The 18235-nt window shown below is 45.1% G+C and overlaps 1 protein-coding gene across 10 annotated transcripts in view; it reads left to right on the top strand.

Moving 5' to 3' along the window:
- TNN (tenascin N) overlaps positions 1 to 18235 on the top strand; it is a 43703-nt gene that overhangs the window by 18919 nt on the left and 6549 nt on the right. For 7 of the 10 annotated variants that reach the window (XM_082312940.1, XM_082312944.1, XM_082312943.1 and 4 more), the window contains 9 exons: positions 43 to 498; positions 1520 to 1897; positions 5338 to 5601; positions 6493 to 6678; positions 7219 to 7308; positions 9423 to 9686; positions 12671 to 12934; positions 13950 to 14213; positions 15631 to 15894. In XM_082312940.1, the coding sequence (XP_082169066.1) occupies positions 87 to 498; positions 1520 to 1897; positions 5338 to 5601; positions 6493 to 6678; positions 7219 to 7308; positions 9423 to 9686; positions 12671 to 12934; positions 13950 to 14213; positions 15631 to 15894 (2386 nt within the window). In that variant the 5' untranslated portion in view covers positions 43 to 86. Of the gene's footprint in view, positions 1 to 39; positions 499 to 1519; positions 1898 to 5337; positions 5602 to 6492; positions 6679 to 7218; positions 7309 to 9422; positions 9687 to 12670; positions 12935 to 13949; positions 14214 to 15630; positions 15895 to 18235 lie in introns of all 10 variants that reach the window. The other 3 variants (XM_082312942.1, XM_082312947.1, XM_082312941.1) reach the window with 3 other exon arrangements.

Here is an 18235-nt window from a genome sequence, read left to right as displayed (position 1 = left end):
TTATGATCACACTTCTTACATTTTTCTTCTTCTTGAAAGCAGCAGTGCTGTTTGAGGGGTCAGTGCTTCCTCTGAAAGCCTACCGGATGGATTTCCAGAGCTGGCTTGCCTTCCCAATGGGAATATTGCTGTGCTGTGCTCTTCAGACATCTGCCATTCAACAACCTGCATCTCACAACTGCACCAGCAATGGTCAAAGAATATCCTTAAGCCACTCCTACAAGATTGACCTGCCCACGTCCTCCCAGATTAAGGTGGAGGCAGATCCATTACAGCATGAAGACAACAGTGAGGTGCAGCTAGATCCTGGGGAGTCTGAGGAAAATGAAGAGCAGAATATCATCTTTAGGCACAACATCCACGTGCATGCACCCAAAGGGGACTGTGAAACTTTGACCCACATTAAGGGTCTGCTTGAGAGGATGGAGAAGCTGGAGAAAGAAGTGGCAGAGCTGAGAGAAGTCTGCAGCCCTCAGAAGTGCTGTGCAGGAAGCCAAGGTAAGTAACAATTGCAGTATCTGTTCTTACATCCCAGATACAGCCTATTTACCCCAGAGATCTGAGGACTGGAATCCATTTGTCAAGGTTATTGGGGGTTCTCCATGAGCGAAATGCTCGAGTCCTACAGATGGGATGGTGCTCTAGTTTCTGTGATGTGAAAGGAAATCTGAAGGTCCCAAAATGTGGTAGTACGTACCATTTCTGGAACCACCACAGGGGAAATCTCCCCAGGCATCTCCCAGAAGTGGAAGGGAACAGTTCCTGAGTTTCGCATAGGTGGGAGGATTCAGTGGAGGAATTTCTGGGGAAGGGTGGAAGATAAGGGAAGCACTTCTTGTTGGTGACTTTTCCTTTCTCATTTTTGCCTCCAGAATTTTGCAGTTGTTGAGAATTTGTCTTTTTATTTCCTCCTTGATAACTGACAAAAAGAAGAGCAGAGTTTATGATGATGATGTTTTGCAGTGGCTACTGGCTCTGCCTGTGATCAAAAGTTTGTACAGCATGGCCTCTAAGAAAAGATTTGACAAACTGTTGTTGTTTGGGGAATGGAGACAAGGAGAAGGGCTTAAGTCTTTGCTTACGCAAAAAATAAAGGTGTATAGCAGATGAGAAAAATGTACTCTCCATCTTTAAATAACTGTGGTGAGAAATGGTGAGCTTAAATTACAGCCAGGAAGATTCAGGTTAGAGGCTGTGGAAAGCTTTCTAATTGACTGTCTGGAGTGATCATGGAATCTGCATGCCTGCTGACTACAGACAGATGTGCTGGGAAAGGCAAGGGTGGAGCTGGTCCTTCCTTGGACCTGGGGCAGACAGAAAATGTGGTATCATCAGGTCTTTTTCAGCCCATGTTTTCCACTGATATTTATGCTTTTCATTTAATGACCTTGAACGCACCTTTGCACTACCTGTCTATTGCTATGTTCCTAATTTTTTTTTTTTTCTCTCTCTCTCTCCCCCCGCCACCTTTTCTGTGTGTCGCACTTGCTGTTGTACATCCTGGTGCTGCCCTGGCCAGGTGTCTCGCATTGCAGCGGCCATGGGACTTTCCTCTATGAGACTTGCAGCTGTAAGTGTGCTGAGGGCTGGGAGGGCAGTGACTGCTCCCGCCCCACCTGCCCCAGCCACTGCAGCGGCCATGGGCGCTGTGACGGTGGGAAGTGTATTTGTGATGAGCCTTACTTTGGTGAGGACTGCAGCCAGAAGCTCTGTCCTGAGAACTGCAGTGGCAACGGCATCTGTGACACAGCCAAAGGGGTCTGCCAGTGCTACGAGATGTTCATCGGAGAGGACTGCAGCGAGAAACGATGTCCCGGGGACTGCAGTGGCAATGGGTTCTGTGACACAGGAGAGTGCTACTGCCATGATGGCTTCTTTGGCCTTGACTGCTCCCAGGGTAAGACATGCTCATGAGTTATTTCTCCATCCTTTCTTTCATTTTAAGCTTCCCTCTTTACCTGCCCAAGAAGCGTTTGGCTAACATTGTAGGTAAGCAAAGCCTGGGGCCACCATGTTCCTCTCTGAGGTCTTGCTGGGCTAGGGATTGATGAATGGTCCTTGTCTTCAAGAATTGCCTGGAAAACGTTTGTGAATTGGGGAAGAGTGGAAAAGCAGTTTAAGGTAGTGTTAGTACAAGCCTGTGTGTAGGAGCTGAAGGAGAGAGCAAAACAGGGTATGGAGCCTGTAATTAAAGAGGAAGCCAGCGTCTCTTTCTTGACGTAAAAATGAGACAACAGAAGGTAAAATCATGTTTGCTGCAGTGTGCCCTGCTTGCTGATAAGGTGATTGATTTGATAAAATCTGTGAGACGATGATGCATAAATCCTTTAAATGAACTCCCTTTGAAGTGAGGTCTTTGGGAAATTCTACCTTATCCTGCTTTGTTACAAGGCAGTAGGATTTGCCTGAGAAGACCTGACTGAGCTGACCTTGAGGTGTGTGTCCAGCAGTTTCTGCTTAAAGCTGAATGGCTTGGTGCCTATTCTGAAAATCCTATAATCTCCCTATAACTGCAAGTTGATACTCCAGGCTTCAGCACTCAGCCTTTTACCCTGGAAGCCGCCTTTGCTTCTCGGCACATCACTGCTTAGTCTAATCTTACACAGCTCCTCAGGAAGGAGAAGTAGGTAACAGCCACATGCTGAGCACCAGGTATCACTCAGTAAGGGTTTGCAGTGACCTTACTGGCAGGTCTTTTCTGCTCTGGATCATCCCTTACCTCTCAGGCCTGACCTATCTGCTTAGAGACTCACCTTTTATTTAAAAGATTATTAGCTCAAATTCTTCATCCAAATGAGAGCTCTGCGTCAAAACTTCACTCCTCCTACCCCTTCCACACTATTCATAGATGTTTCTGTGTGGCTCCAGCACTCTTCTCCCCTGTCAGTAGATTGAGATTTGCTGCTCGGTAGGCAGCACCTTTACAGAGGTGGCAAGAAAAAGAGTTTCTCCCAGAGCAGAAACAATTCTCCCAGAGAACTGTTGCCCAGCCAGCCTTTCCCAAAGGGCTCCTGGATCCAGCCTTGGATCCTCTTCCTTACACAACACCTGCAGCTGTTTTAGAGGCCATGGAAGTGGCCTCTGTTTTCTGAATATGAGTGAGCAAGCACTACAGTTAATGCATATTGCACAATATATTTTGCTACTGTTTCTGAGCACTACACCTCCACTCCTACTTAAAACTGTTTTAAGTCCGAAGGCAAATGGTTCCCATCTCAGTATCTGTAGCCAAGCGCTCCTCTCCCATAGCTGTCAAATTGCATTTTCTGTTCCAAGTTGGAGTAGAATTCTGCATCCTGGAAGATTTACACTAAGCATTGTTTTTATTTATTTATTTATTATTTTTATTATGTTTGTGTGTCTCAGATCATGAAGAGACACATTTTGTTGCATATTGCCTTGGTAACCGGGATGTCTGAACATCTAGACATTACTATCAAGCATGCAACAGTATAATTAATGTCTTGCAATTCCTTGTGAAGGAGAAATAGAGGACAAGGACACATTGACCAGCAGGTATTTGCCTGTGGTCTTTCTGAACTTTGTTTACTGGCACTCCAAAATAGCACTGTGGGATATCTGAAGATGAATAAACCAGCAGTTTGAAACAAGGGTATCCACAAAATGTTGTTTGGTATCTCAGCACAATATTAGTTTAACCAGGAAGTCTGTGTGTTGATGCTGTAATCAGGAAATTGGAAAGGAAAGAGGGACTCTCTGCTGTTCCCAGGGGAGCCAGGGTTCCCCACAAGCCCCTGTGTGAGCTCCCAGCCCAGCGCTGGATCTACATATGTGCAGCTCGTTTCCTGCTTGCTTCAGCCATTAGGGCCTCAGCCTGCTTCCGGAGGAGAAGCTGCCTGATGGAGACAGACTGATGAGAGCAAGCAGAACACAATGCTGGCACGGCCCACAGCCACCCCTCCTCCCAATTCACCTCAGCAATTAGTGCTGTGCCTGTGATGAACCCCTTCACTTCAGGCTAGGAGGTCCTCTGCTGTCGGAGAGCAAGAGGAGGGGGTTTTCAAGGGTTACCAAGTCCAGGCAGTGCCTCCTTCTCCTTCATGGGGCCACGCCTGACCAGGTGTGTCTTTGTCAAGTCCTGAAGTGCTTGCATTTGTCATGTTGGCTGGAGAAGATGACTCTGGCACATCTCGGGGCAGAGCAAAAAAACTACATTGCAAAAGCAGATCTCCCTGAGCTACAGAGTCACCACCTTTGCAAGAACCCCTTGTCAAAATGCCCTGCTTGGAAACACAAACTGTTCTAGGCATTGTCCTAAACAGATGTTACTGGTTTCTCATGCCACATCTCTCCTCTTCAGAGAGGCAGATACAATCCTCTTCCAAATTATGCTTAGACAAGGGATAAACAACATCATGTGTATTTAGGTTATTTATTGTTTTACTGCCAAGCTGGATTATTCAAATCCAGCTTCTGTATCACAAGGAGAGGCAGGATGAATGTTCTCACATTTTGTACAGTTTTCATCAAAAGCAATGGCATGCATATATTAAGGGTGGACTTTGGTGAGAACTGTGAATTACACAAGGGAATGAATGCTGCCTTTCAAGTGAGAAGAATCTCATGTTATCTGACCTAACGTTGCTGACGCATGCCTTTTTACAGGCACTTGCTATCTATGTTTTGCTGTCGGTTAGTGCCTTGCTAATGAAATACAGCTGGTAGATGGTTTGATCAGTTTATGATGTGCTTACTTGTCATTAAAATCAGATAAACTTTCTGATAGGTGTCGTACATGACTGCTTTCAAGGCCTGCTTCAAGACACTGATGTGTCTGTCTTGTGGCAAAACGGTTAAGACACAGTTGGTGTCCTGAAATTTATTATGTGCTGCAGATTTGCCCAGGTCTCCTCCAGGCACCAAGTCTAAGCTTCCCAGTATAAAAGCTCAGTTTTCTACCTCTGACATGAAGGACCTGTGTTGCCCAGTTCTGGGGACTAGTTGACATTTTGAAATAACTCTGACAGCGATACGAAAAGAAGGTCTTGGCTTTTCTTTCTCTTCCTAGAGGCATTGGAAGGGACAGCTTTATGAGAGAGTTTTCCTCATGCCAGTGGGGGTTTAGAAGCTGGAAAGAAGAGTCCAGGAAATTATTGTATTTGTTACTGACTGCAAAATTCATTTGTATTTAATGATATGCTGTTGGGCAGAAAGAAATGGACAAATCCAAGATGACCACAGACTGGGAGTTCCAGTTCTGTATTCTCTTTGTATTCAAAATAGGTTTGAAAAAGTTTCTTGCTTGGCCATGTGAGCCCTAGACCAAATGCTAAGGTGTCATCCTTGTTGCAATGTTTTTCTTTGTTTCTCTTCTAGTGCTTGCTCCTCAGAACCTGCAGCTGCTGAACTCCACAGAGAAGTCTCTGGCTGTCAGCTGGGATCAAATGATTGATGTGGATAATTACCTCATTAGCTATTATCCAGTAGGGTATGAGACATTGGTGAAACAAGTCGACGTGCCCAAAGGGCAGCTCAGCTATGAGATTGTGGGTCTCCGCCCTGGTACCACATATAATGTCACGCTTCGTCATGTGAAGAAGGGGATTGCCAGTGAGCCCAAGTATCTAGAAGCAAGTACAGGTAGGACCAGGCAAGCTTTTTCTTCAGCATCAGAAGCTGTAGAACTTTAAAGTTAGTTTCAAACAAGTGGAGCAAATTGTTTGGCTTTGCAGGTTTGTAACATCCTGTTTGAGCGCTGTACAGCACTTTCTCCTCCCAGTCTCAGCTGCATTTTTTTGCCATTGTTCTCTTCTGGAGAATCTGTTTCTAGATATATATTGTTGGAGCTGAACATATTGCAAATTTCATATCTCTCCCTTTATCTTGTCCAAATCCTACTTGCATTGATACCCCTGAATTCCAGGGAATCCATAACATTGCCCGCTTCAAGAAGCAGGAATGGAAGCATGCAATATGAGGCAGCATGTTACTAAGAATAATGAACTGTTCAGCTGGATGCAGAAGGGACATTAAAGTAGGCAGGATGTCATTCCTAGGTACTAATTTGCCAAACATGCCTGCAGCAGTGAGTTTTCCTCATAGTCTTTTCCCAGGACTGAATGAGCCTGATGCTACTGAGGTTAGGAGTCTGGGTATGGAAAAGACTGCATATTTGATACATTCTCTCTAGAACTGAAACAGCATTTTGTTAGCAGCTGATAGTATGCTGTCTGCCTGCACTTGGCAAAAACAGTGAAAAGTGTGGTTATTTTGACATTTTTCTTACTTCTAGCATAACAGGTGGGAGCTGAGAGCCAGAAAACTCTTGAGCTGGAGTGTTACCATGGGTAAAACTAAGCCTGTTGAAATAACGATTGTACTGTACTTGCTTAACTCTTCAGTTTGGCTCAGGAAAACGTTTCAGGTCTTGGAGCAGGCGACTGGGGAGGGGGGTGTTCAGCAACTTCCTATCGTATATTCACCTTTTGGTGCTGATCCTGCTTCCTCACGGCCCTCTGCTGTCCTTCCCAGTCCTGTCTGCACTCAGTGCCATCTGGGTGACGGAGGAGATGGAGCACTCCCTGGAAGTGGAGTGGGAGAACCCACCAACAGATGTGGATTATTACAAGCTGAAGTTCAGATCCCTGGTGGAGATGGATGAGAAGCAGGTCATGGTGCCCAAAAGCAATGACCCTAAGAGCAGACACATCATCACTGGTGAGTACTTGTGGGTATTCCAAATTGGGCAGGGGCAGGGAGAAGTGGCAGGAGCGATTGATGGTCAGACCATAGTCCTGAGATGATTCTTCTCTCATGTGTGGATGGGCAGTTTTCCTTCAGCTTGTGCCTGCTATAGGCCAGGGTGAGATCTACTGGGGTTCCCTTAGCCCATAATGATGGGTGTCTCCACAGGGAGAAAGCTTCTATGACCTGCAGATAGCAAGTTTCAAGGCATATTCATTCAGCTTTAATTCCATCCTTGTTAGTAATAAAGTATATTCTATTTCAGAGCTGATAACACTTGTGTTAAGGAAATCCCTGCTTACTGTGTATGTCAACGTATGCCCTAATTGCAAGCCTGGACCAAAAGTGCTACCAAGGCATTCTCAAGACAAAAGGAAGTTCAGACACAAATCTAAACTTTAAGTTCCTCTCTGCTACAAACCAAGAACTGGGTAGACTAAACAAAATAGCTTTCTTTAAGAAAAATTACTGTCTCCCCTAATTGTTTATAATGCTCCCTTTTGCTTTTTGTAGGCCTGAAACCTGGCAGAGAGTATGAGGTCACCATCATACCTGTGAAAGATGATACAGAGGGGAAACCATCCTCAGTGAGTGGTAGGACTGGTACGTGGAAAGTTTCTTTTATGACAGTGATGTTAGTGCAGCGTTCGGGGACAGATCTGTCAAGATCACAGCATGAAAAGTGTGTAGTTGGCTGCTTCTTCATGCATGACCTGCAGCCAGGTCTGCTTATATCTTGTTTAAGCTTGTCTACACCGTATATTAAACACTAAATGTAGCCCTAGCTCAGTCCTTCACCTTGGTTTTAAATCTACAGTAACTTCACCCTTAACTTGACTAACGGCTCCAGCCAGACACAGGATAAGCATAGTAAGCTGGCCTCTGTATGTAATAACAACCCTCAAACGAGCTCAGAGCTAGGTCCAGCAGTAATTCAAAGTTTTCTGGTTCATGACTTCCTGAACTAGATCATTGACAGGATGACCTTCCTTAAACCTAGCACACATGATTTGTGGTCTGGATATAGCCCTTCCTCATGGATCCTCTGGGCAGCTGCCGCTGACTGCCTTGCAGCTGTTAGCTGCTGCTGATTTGTCTGGTCTCTGAGCCCAGGAGCAATATGGAAGAGGACAAGTTCTTCTTCCTTCCTGTATTGCCTGGCTCCAGCATTATTTTTCCGTTCACCAGACTGAACAGAACAGTTGGACTGAGGGGCAGATTAGCACACCATTGCCAGGCCTGCATTTCCACTGGGGGCTATAGTCCCAGCCTGCTGTGTGGTCTGACACACCTGCCCCCGTGGAGGTGAAGTTGTGCTTGTCCGGTGGGCTGCACAGTGGCACAGCCCTGGCATTTCTGTGATAGCTTCCGTCTTCACCTCTTGCATGTGAAGTGACTGAAGGGGCTTCAGCTACTTGCTGGCCCTTAGAGGCTGAAGGTTGAAGCTTTGGACTGCTTTATCTTGTAACAGAGCCTGAGTCAGACATAGTCATTTCCAGCATGGGGAGAGCACAGAAGCATCTTGAAGCTGACTTCTCCTCTGACTGTGTGCTCAGTACAGCTCAGAAGGCCTGGCAGATGCTACTGTTACTTGACTGTTATTTTTCCTGTAACTGGCAGCCTAGCCATTCCAGACCTGAATGCTAATCACAGAATGTCCTGAGTTGGAAGGGACCCACAAGGATCATGGAGTCCAACTCCTGTCTCTGCATAGGACAACCCCAAAATTCACACAAAAGCAGATCTGGAAGCCCTGTTGGTTCATTGATGCTTCAAGCTCATAAAAAATGTGGAAGAGTATTTTTGAGCTATTATATTGCAAAAGAGAACTTGAATGAAAGTTCAAAATTCTTCTATTTATAAGATTCTGGAAACTCTGAAATTCATCTCTCGTACAGAAGGGTAGGTGTGCTGCATCCAAAGACTGAAAAATCCCAAATCAGGCCTGACATTCCTGAGGTTGTCTTGTAAATTATTCCATTAAAAGAAAATTGATTTAAAACAACAAAACCTATGACTTCCACACTGCCATTGTAAGGCTGCTCTTCTTCCTTGTGTGGATTCTGATTATTTGGAACATTCTTGGCTTGTGTTTTCAAGCTGTTCTTCACAGACATGGGGGCTGCAAAACTTCTCAAAAAGGAAAAAAAATATCCACAATGAGTAATCCTGCTCATATTCTTATGTAACCCCGGGAACTTAGGAGCTGCGACTAACACAAATACCAGCTATTGCAAGAGCTGCCACTAAATTCTGATTCACCACCTAAAATAGCAGAAACCTTGGAGGAGTCTGAGAGACAAGTCTGCAGGGTGGGCAGAAAGGGAGGAGCAATAAATGGCTGACACTGGCGGCAGAGAAAGGATGGGGCCTGTACTTGGTGCTGTGAGGAGGGCAAGCGAGAAGGTAATGCTTGACTTGAGTCGGTACCCGTGGAAGGTGAGGCAGGTAGCCTGCAAGCTTTTCCTGCAGAAAAAAATGGAAAGTTTCATTTAAATGGTAGAACAGTCCTGCTTTCTCCCCACTCCGACCATGCTGGTTTGTCATGGATGTGTTTCTTTCTCAAGGGGTTGTAGGGTGAATCTAGGTGACTCTCTGTTTTAGCTGGCCAAAGCAGCAAGACAACATGAAGAAAATGTGCACATGCCATGACAGGTATTGTAGTGGTTGAATTCAGCTGGAGTTTCCTAATCCTTCACTTTGAAATGTTCTCTCAGGAGTTGATAGCCCAACCAGTGTGGCAACTGACAGAGTGACGGAGGATACAGCCACTGTCTCATGGAATAAAGTTGAGGCTCCCATAGACAGGTACATGGTGAGATACACCTCAGCTGATGGGGACATCAAGGAAATAGAGGTGGGGAGTGAAAATGACATCATCACCTTACTGGATCTGAAGCCAGGCATGGAATACACCATCCACATCTGGGCAGAGAAGGGACCCCAGCAGAGCAAGAAGGCAAGCACCAGTGCCATGACAGGTAAGTTGTAGCAGCAGCAGCGGAGGGAGCTGAGTTTGAATTTCAAACTCCTTCATCAATTTTACTTGTTTTAGTAAAGCTTCTCCTGCTTTCCACAGGCTTTTAGTGAGGCAAAAAAAACCAACGTGTCATTCTTACTAGTGTGGCTGAAGAGGTGTCCAGCTCAGTGTGAAAACTCTTTGTTTTGAGTCCTGTTATGGACAGGTCCTATGGCAAGGCACCGGTTACTATCGGTACAGAGAACAGTGAAACACAGCCAAAACTGAAGCCTCGTAGCTGGAACATGTAATTCATGCCTTGCCTTTAAAATACCATAAACCACCTCCAAGCTTTCCTTTGGGTGACTGTTGTGGCCTTTCCCAACAGGACAGGGGGCTCATACACATTTTGCACAGGTAGTCATGACAGAGTGTTTGTTAAAAAGGAAAAACAAATTTATTGGCAACATGGCATAAGGTAAGAATCACGTGGAGAATCAAATCGCTGAACAGGACATTTGATCGCTGTCCCTTGGTGGCAGGGAGTCTCCACTGGAAGGGTGCTTGCAGCAGGGTCTGCAGCTAGATTGGGAAACTCCTCGAACCAGTTTTGCTCAGTTCTTATAATCCAGCTAGCCATGGTCCAATGTCACTGTGTGAACAGGAGCAGTTTCTGCTGACAATTTACAAATGTCTTATCTATGTGCAATCTGTACTTCTGCAGCAGAAATTACCTAGGGGAGTGTTTGGGATGCTCCACTCAGGATGTCAACCAACACATTTAAGCATATAAATTGGAGCAGACACAACAGGAGCTGCCTCATGGAATTTGTAGGACTGTCTGAAGTTCCCACCCAGAGGGGATCAATAAGGATCAGTCAAATGCTTAATTATGAAATTCAGTCAATGACCTACTTTCAAGTTAGTCCATTGTCTCAAGCCAGCCATGTTCTTACTGATAGAGGTGACTGGCTGGGGAGCTCCTGGACCACCCAGGGAGTTAAATGTACTGCATATGCATACAGGCACAGCCCATACCCAGCTGCAATGCAATCATAACTAAAGAACCAACTTGATTTTCATATCACTTGATTTTTATATCACACAAGAAAATCATTCACTTGGTTTTCTTGCCACAGGTGAGCATCTTGTACTGCTAACTAGCTGAGCTGTGATTATTCAAATAAACGTTCCTAGCATGCACTGCTTTAGGGTGACACAAATGAGCCTCAGCATCTTTCATTAAAATGAGAAGTAATGTATCTTCATCTCACAAAAGAGGTGAGATTAGTACACACAGGTGGAAAATCACAACTTTTACCATAGCTAATGTGTGGTCCATCATAGTGCAGCTAAGCTGGTGTGTGGTAAATTACAGTGTGGCTCTCAGATGGTTGTGCATATGTGCCGTGGAGCTTAGAGCCTGCAGCAGAATAAGCCAGAATAAGAAATGCTGTTACAATAATTTGGGAGGCATCTGCAAGTCCTTCATTGCTCAGGCTGCTGAGATGTATTTAGCAATTCAGTAGGGGGAAAAAAAACCCCCAAAAACAACACAAAAAAACATGCTCTCTGTCCAGGTCATGTGCTGTTGGGCTGTCCTTGAAGGGCCACATTCCTGCAGGCTGCCTTGTGATAGTGACTTAAGGCTTGTGAAGTCTAGCGTCATGTTTCTTTCTGTGAAAAGGGCAAGGGAAGGATTGTGATAATGGGAGGTGACTGAAAGCAGCTTTTCTTCTAGTGGAGAATGTGAACATAGTTCTCGCTAGTGTCATTGCCTGGTTCTTCACCTTCAAACCTTCTCTTATGAAATTCCCAGCATAGTGTCCACATAGCAGCCAGATGGCTGACAGAAGACACAGTCACAATCTCCTGGGGCAGGGTCTGGCCTCTGATAGATGGGTACTTGGTGAGATAGAACACAACTGATGGGGACACCAAGGACATGGAGGTGGGGAAGGACAAGAGCATCACTGCTCTGACAGGTCTGAAACCAAGCAAGAAGTATGCCATCAGCCTCTGGGCAGATAGAGGAGTCCAGCAGATGTCAAAGCTGTGACAGGTAGGAAGCTTTGCCTTAGTATGAAATAATCTTGTTCCAGAAGAGCTGCATTTCAGACAGAGATTATAAGTAGGCGATTTGTTTTTTGGGTTAATTCTCAGAGCAACCCAGACAAGAGGTTGTGATCTTGAGAAAGCAAGACACAGTAACACCATATTCTGCATGGACTTTCCTCTCTGCCCGTGCAGCTGGGCTGTGCTTTTGTTGCTGCCCAACAGAGCCCTGCTGTTGCAGCTGTGAGGAGGAGACCTAGACCCCAGCTGAAATACCTCAGAATTGGGCACCTCCCAGCTTTGTAGTTCAGGCCCATCCTTGATAAGAAATAAAGGATGAGAAGTGGAAGAAATTGGCAGGGCCCTTGAGGGGAAGGGAGTGAGTGTAGCTTCACTGGGACAAGCCATGGTCTTCACTGCTAACTGTTCCTGCAGAAATCAGCAGCCCAGCTCACCCAGTGCAGGGGCAGAGGGCTGGCTGGCCCTGCCAAGGCTTGGCCACCTTGACATGCAAGTATGTTTACCAATGTGTCAAGAATGGTAGGACTTGCAAGCAGTTAGCACCCTTGTTTTATCTACCTTGCACTGTATCCAACAGTACAAAATCATTTGGCTCCACAAATGGTGATATCCAATGGGACTCACTTAAGTGCCAGTAATTTACACTGCATGATCAAAACACAGTTTATAGCTAAAGATAGAAATTCTATTAGATTTACCAGTTTGAGCTGGAGAAAAAAAAACAAGCGAGCTTTTGGCCACACAAGCCCTTTTTATGTCTTTGGGCATAGAATCATTTTCCAAAGCTCATCTGTTTTTCAAAATATATTTGATAGTCTGATAAAATATACTACCTCTGCCTATAAAACTTGTGTTGTCTGTGTCTTTAGACCATTGTGATTACCACAGGACTATACTAAAACTGCTAATAATTATGACTTTTGCTTCCAGAAATCGACAGCCCAACTGAGCTGTTGACTGACCAAGTGACAGAGGATGCAATTACTGTTTCCTGGAACAAAGTCCAGGCTTCAATAGACAGATACAGAGTGAGCTACACCTCAGCTAATGGGGACACAGAGGACAGAGAGGTGGAGAAAGACAAGAATGTCACTACCTTGGCAGGACTGAAGCCAGGCATGGAGTATGTCATTTACATCTGGGCAGAAAAGGGGGAACAACAGAGCAAGAGGGCCACCACTGAGGCTGTGACAGGTAAGAGGGAAATAGGTGGAGTTAAGTGTATCAGTTACAGCCCAGCTTTGCCTTAACGTGGAATAAGTCCATCCCAAGGCAGTTTCACAGCAGAGGGAGATTCAGGCTTAACAGATCAAGTCTTCAGGTTAGTGCATCTTGTGGTGAAATCAATTCAACTCATCACAGAGAGATTCTAATTACCTGTATGTACTACAAATGGGCTGTGTTGTGATTACTAATAGGGATTAGGGAAAATAAAGCCTTTGCAGCAGTGTCTCATGTATTTGTACAGTCTTGTTTTATTTTAATTGGTTAATTCATTTATCCTTCATCATGAAATAGGGAAATGCTCAGTTCCTTTTTGCAGATGAAGAAATTGAAGTGCAGAGAGATTAATGGCATACAGGATGCCTTTTCTTGCAATAGGATGATCCTTTTCCTCAGTTATTCTTACTGGGACTTGCTTTCCCCTGTGCAGCCAATCCTGCTTAAGAAAGCATAGTGATCTGCCCAGCGTGAGGGTTACTGGTTTATAACAACATTGTAAAGCTGAGTGTCTGAATCAATTGCAAGCTGTTGCAAATGTTTACAAGACCCATGCTCTAGGTCAGGGACTTGCTGAAGGAAGATGAGTAAATGCATACCTGGGTCATCCTGATCTCTTTAACAAAAGAGCTTTGGTTGTTCTCTCACTTTCTGGACAGATGACATCTATGTGAGCTTCAGAGGCTTGTGACTGTGAGAAAATAAGAAAGTAACAATATCTTGCTTTGCGAGGGCTCTCTTCTGTCCAGGTCAGGACTGGCTGTGCTGTTCCCTCGGAGAGCTTCTGTAAGGATTAAAGACAGACCCCAGTCAAATCACCTCAGACCTTGATACCACCCAGCTTTGTGGGTCCAATCAGTGTGTGATCAGAAATAGGACTTGAAAAAGGAAGAAACTGGCAAGGCCCTTAAGGGCAAGGAGTGTCACGGTGTCACAGTACAGCCTGACTATGACAGCCTGTGTTCTTCACTTTTAACTGTCTCTGCAGAAATCGACAGTCCAGCTCACCTGGTGACTGACCAAGTGACAGAGGACACAGCCACCATCTCCTGGGACAGGGTTCAGGCTCTCATAGATAGGTACATGGTGAACTACACCTCTGTTGATGGTGACACAGAGGAGATGGAAGTGGGAAAGAATGAGACTACCACTACTCTGACAGGACTGAAACCTGGCATTGAATATGTCATCTTTCTCTGGGCAGAGAAAGGAACCCAGCAGAGCAAGAGGATCAGCACTGGGGCAGTGACAGGTATTCCAGAGAATCTTTGTGCTTCTACATGACACTATGTTGTGGAGGTGATCTCAATTTCTGTCCTGTTTTCTTCTGGCCTGTGGCAGAGCATATACTAGATGCTGGTTTATCTTGTGGTCACCTGTGATGTGGGGACATCCATGCTAGAGGCACCTTCAAGCTTCAGATAAGAAATGGTGCCAAGTCTAGAGAACTTTTATGAACTAATGATTGCTCTGTTAGTTCAGAAACTATCAGCTCAGTGTGAGCTTCACGGTACTTTGCTAAAGCACTGTGGTCCTCACTTACCAGCTTTGCCAGCTCTTTTTGGTTTTTATGTATGCTAAGCTTGGCAGGTGTGGCTGAGCTCTGCCCCACAGTATACACTACTGCTGTTGAATCCTGCCTAAACTTAGGATGGTTCAACTAGTGTCACTGATAAGAACAGTATTTGTCAATGAATCAAGACTTGGAAGGAAACGCCCTATTTTAATCGTCTTCTCCCAAAACATGAAAGGGTAGCAAATGGTTTGAGCCTGGATAAAGTCTCTTAACGATTAGTAGTTCCCTTTTTATAATCAAGGTTTTTGCTTACAGAAGTTGCTGCTTAGCTAGGCTGAAGACTAGCTGATTGGCAAAGGACACTGCTAGCATTTTCTGGGAATGAGGGAGAGATGGGGTAGGACACAGGTCTCCATCCTGATTAGCTTGAAGCCAGATGTGGTGTACTTCATCTGTGTGTGGGCAGGGAAAGGAGGCAAGCAGAGCAAGAGGGCAGGCACAAACACTCTCATGGGTGACCTGTGGAAGTCTTGAGTTGTGATTTTGCGGCTATGGAAGGAGGGATATAGCTTCACATGGCGAATTAGCCATGATTATGTTCTCCTTTGGCCACCTCTTTTTGCCAAGGCCTTCTTCCCTCGGTCATACTGTAGAGAAGCGTTAACCTTGCTGGCACCTCACAGCTCAAAAAGAGATATTTGTTGGGGAGACTGATAAAGGGGAGCAGAGTGTTGGTGCTGCCTCAGTCTCTCACAACTTTTTCTTTGCCTCAGGGTACCCTGTGTCGGCCAGGACTCCAGGGCTGTACATGCTCCCAAATAACTGGTCTAATGGATCTCCCTAGAGGCTGTGCCAGACCTAAATTCTTATGAACCTTAAATTTCCGTTGGACCTTCTTCTGCACGATCATTCTTCCCTGTATCTCTGCTTGATATTTCACTCCTGAGGCCTCTTGTCTTATTCCAGTTCTGCATTGTCAGTAGCAAGCATGGTGATTAGCCACTGAGACCCAGTAAAGCTACAGATGAGTTAGTCCATGTCATCCTTCACTTCCTGAGGGTAGGATCATGGGCCTTTAGAAAGCAAAAGTTTTTAGGGGAACACGTGTGTCTTTTAGTTACCCACACTTTCTACTCTGTGCTTTATTTTTTAGAAATGGACAGCCCAAAGAATCTGGTAACTGACCAAGTGGCAGAGGACTCAGCCACCATCTCCTGGGATAGCGTCCAAGCTCCCATAGACAGGTATACGGTGAGCTACACTTCTGCTAGTGGGGACACCAAGGAAATAGCAGTGGGGAAGGACAGGACCATTACCACCCTGCCAGGACTGGAACCAGGCATGAAGTACACCATCCATCTCTGGGCAGAGCTGGGAAGCAAGCAGAGCAAGAGAGTGAGCATTGACACACTGACAGGTAACTGTGGGCAGGAGGGAAGTGAAACGGCATAGAAGGACCCTACTCCCTTGTTATTTTACATTTCATCATTTCTCTTCACATTAGTGGGTAATGAAGATCTACAGTCGTAAACCCATTCTGGAGACTGAAGTGCGTGAGTATAGACTACCATAACAGAGACTACTATTATAGAAGAGGCAGATGTCGTAATATAGGAGTAATGACAGCAGATGGTACCCAGCTTATTTCACTAGTCCTTAATCAAAAGCATGTAGTGCTTCATGTGCCGCTATCAAGCCTAACAATAACAGAGGTTTAACAACCAAAGTTAAACCAGTTTAGAATTGGGGACAGTTAAAAATAATGGCCTGCCCTTTGACTTGTGACCTTAGACTGGTCCTAGGAGACTGCCAAGCAGGCTTAAGTCTGTCCTGTTCAGTCAGCCATAAGGATTATGGTGTACTGGGAACATTTCAGAGTCACTCCATATCCAGTGGCCTTGCTAATGTACTTTTCTTAGTTTACGAATCAAGCTGGTGTGAGACAGAACAGTTGAAGTTTGGATTTAGGGCAAGATGCCAAGCAGTTCCCCAGTGCTTACAGAGGTCGAGGGCAGCTGATGGGGACAAATGGAGATCTCTTGAGGCCAAAAGACTGAACCTGTCTGGAACTGGAAATGCAAGGAGAGTTTCAGCAAATTGAAATGTTGGGTTTCTTTGAACTGGAATGAAAATGGAGACACCTGGAAATTTCACATGAAGTGAAACTGCTGGGAGAAGGAATGCATTTAGCATTAGTAGGGATATCTTTGAAATATCTGCACAAAAAAAAAAAGTCTTTTTTTTTTTTTGGGTGTTATATTTCCAAAAGTAATGACACCTCTGCTAAAATAATAAAACTTATGAGGGAAAAAACCCCGCATTTTCTTACTCAAGGTAATGGATGATTATTCCCTAGCATTCAGACAGGCTGCGGCAGGGAGCTGTTCTGCGGTGGTCTCCTGCGCCCAAGGAAACTGCTGACTGGCCTTCAAGAGCAGTGCTGTGAAACTGTAGGACTCTCTCTAAGGCTGCCCTTCCCATCCCTTGCTTCTTGTGATGGATTTGGTACCTTTTAGCTCCCTCTTCTGTCCAGCGGGAGGTATACATGTAATGAGCTACTCTGAGAAGATTTCTGTGTCGTTTTATTTAAAGCAATTGTTTAGTGGTCTCCCAAATGAAGCATGAGTTCATTAGATAATAAACTAATGCTTAACTCGGAGTCTAGTGAAAGGTGGTCTTCAGTTATAATGAATAGCCAGTGTTTTAAACAACATGCTCTGTGAACGTTGGTGTTACCGTCCCTGTTGTTCTCCTTGTATTTGGTGTTTTCATTTCTTCTTCTTTGCCTTTGTATCTGTTTTAAGCAGTAACCCTGTACACAAGGAGTGCAGTGTTTCCTGGAAGAAGCCACACTGCTCCATTCTTCTCGTTTATCTAAGATAGATGTAGCTTGGCCTTGTCTTCCTCCATGGCCTTTTCACAACTGTAATATTTCACTGATGCATTATAATCGTTGTTATGATTATCCTCATAGCACTCTTCAAGGTCTAGGAAGTGGTGTTGCCTGGTTTATGTGGAAAAGAACTGAATCAACAGACAAGTTAAATGACATGCCTGTAGTCCCACAGGGAGGTCTGTGGAAGAGCAGGGAATTGAGATGAATTATTCAGTTATAGTTTGCTCTAAACTCAGGTGTACTTCAGGGTTGGAGCACTCTTCCCTGAAGGCCAGCACTGCCCACCAAGAACCTTCTCTCTAAACCTGGAAAGCCAGACAAACCTACTCCTTAAATTGTTTTCCTTAAGATGTTCCCAAAACACAAGAATATAGCAAGCACAGGGTGAAAATTAGAGGAGGCTTCTTCCATTGTTAATTCCAACTGAGCTTTAGAAATTGCTTTTATCCTGAGGGAAGCACTACAGCCCTGTTGTGGGTATCTCATAAGACAGATGCTTTTTGACCACTGCTGTGAACTGGCATTGCTTAAAAATAATTTTGTTCTCCTCATGCTGAACTTGGGCAGTCTGACTGCACAGGAAAAGTCTGGCTAAGCCTTTGATGTCAGTGAAGGAGCTGGTGTCCCATATACAGCACAGACTAAACAGTAAAGCTGTGGGCTTCTTTGTATTCCTGCATTTACTAAAGAAAGCTGAGGCATGACAACAATAAAGCCTGTGAAGTCATTCTTCATCTGCAATAGGGAAACAAGGGGTAGGGGCTCTCAGCAGGCCACACGAGGGCCATGCTCCAGGACTGGGGCATAAAGCCCAAACCTGACCTATCTGTGAATGCTCCTCAGAGATGAGCCTGATGGAGAC

This window comes from Platalea leucorodia (genome assembly GCF_965183815.1).
Source record: "Platalea leucorodia genome assembly, chromosome: 5".
Classification (NCBI taxonomy): Eukaryota; Metazoa; Chordata; class Aves; order Pelecaniformes; family Threskiornithidae; genus Platalea; species Platalea leucorodia.
This window is presented reverse-complemented; position numbering and strand designations above follow the sequence as displayed.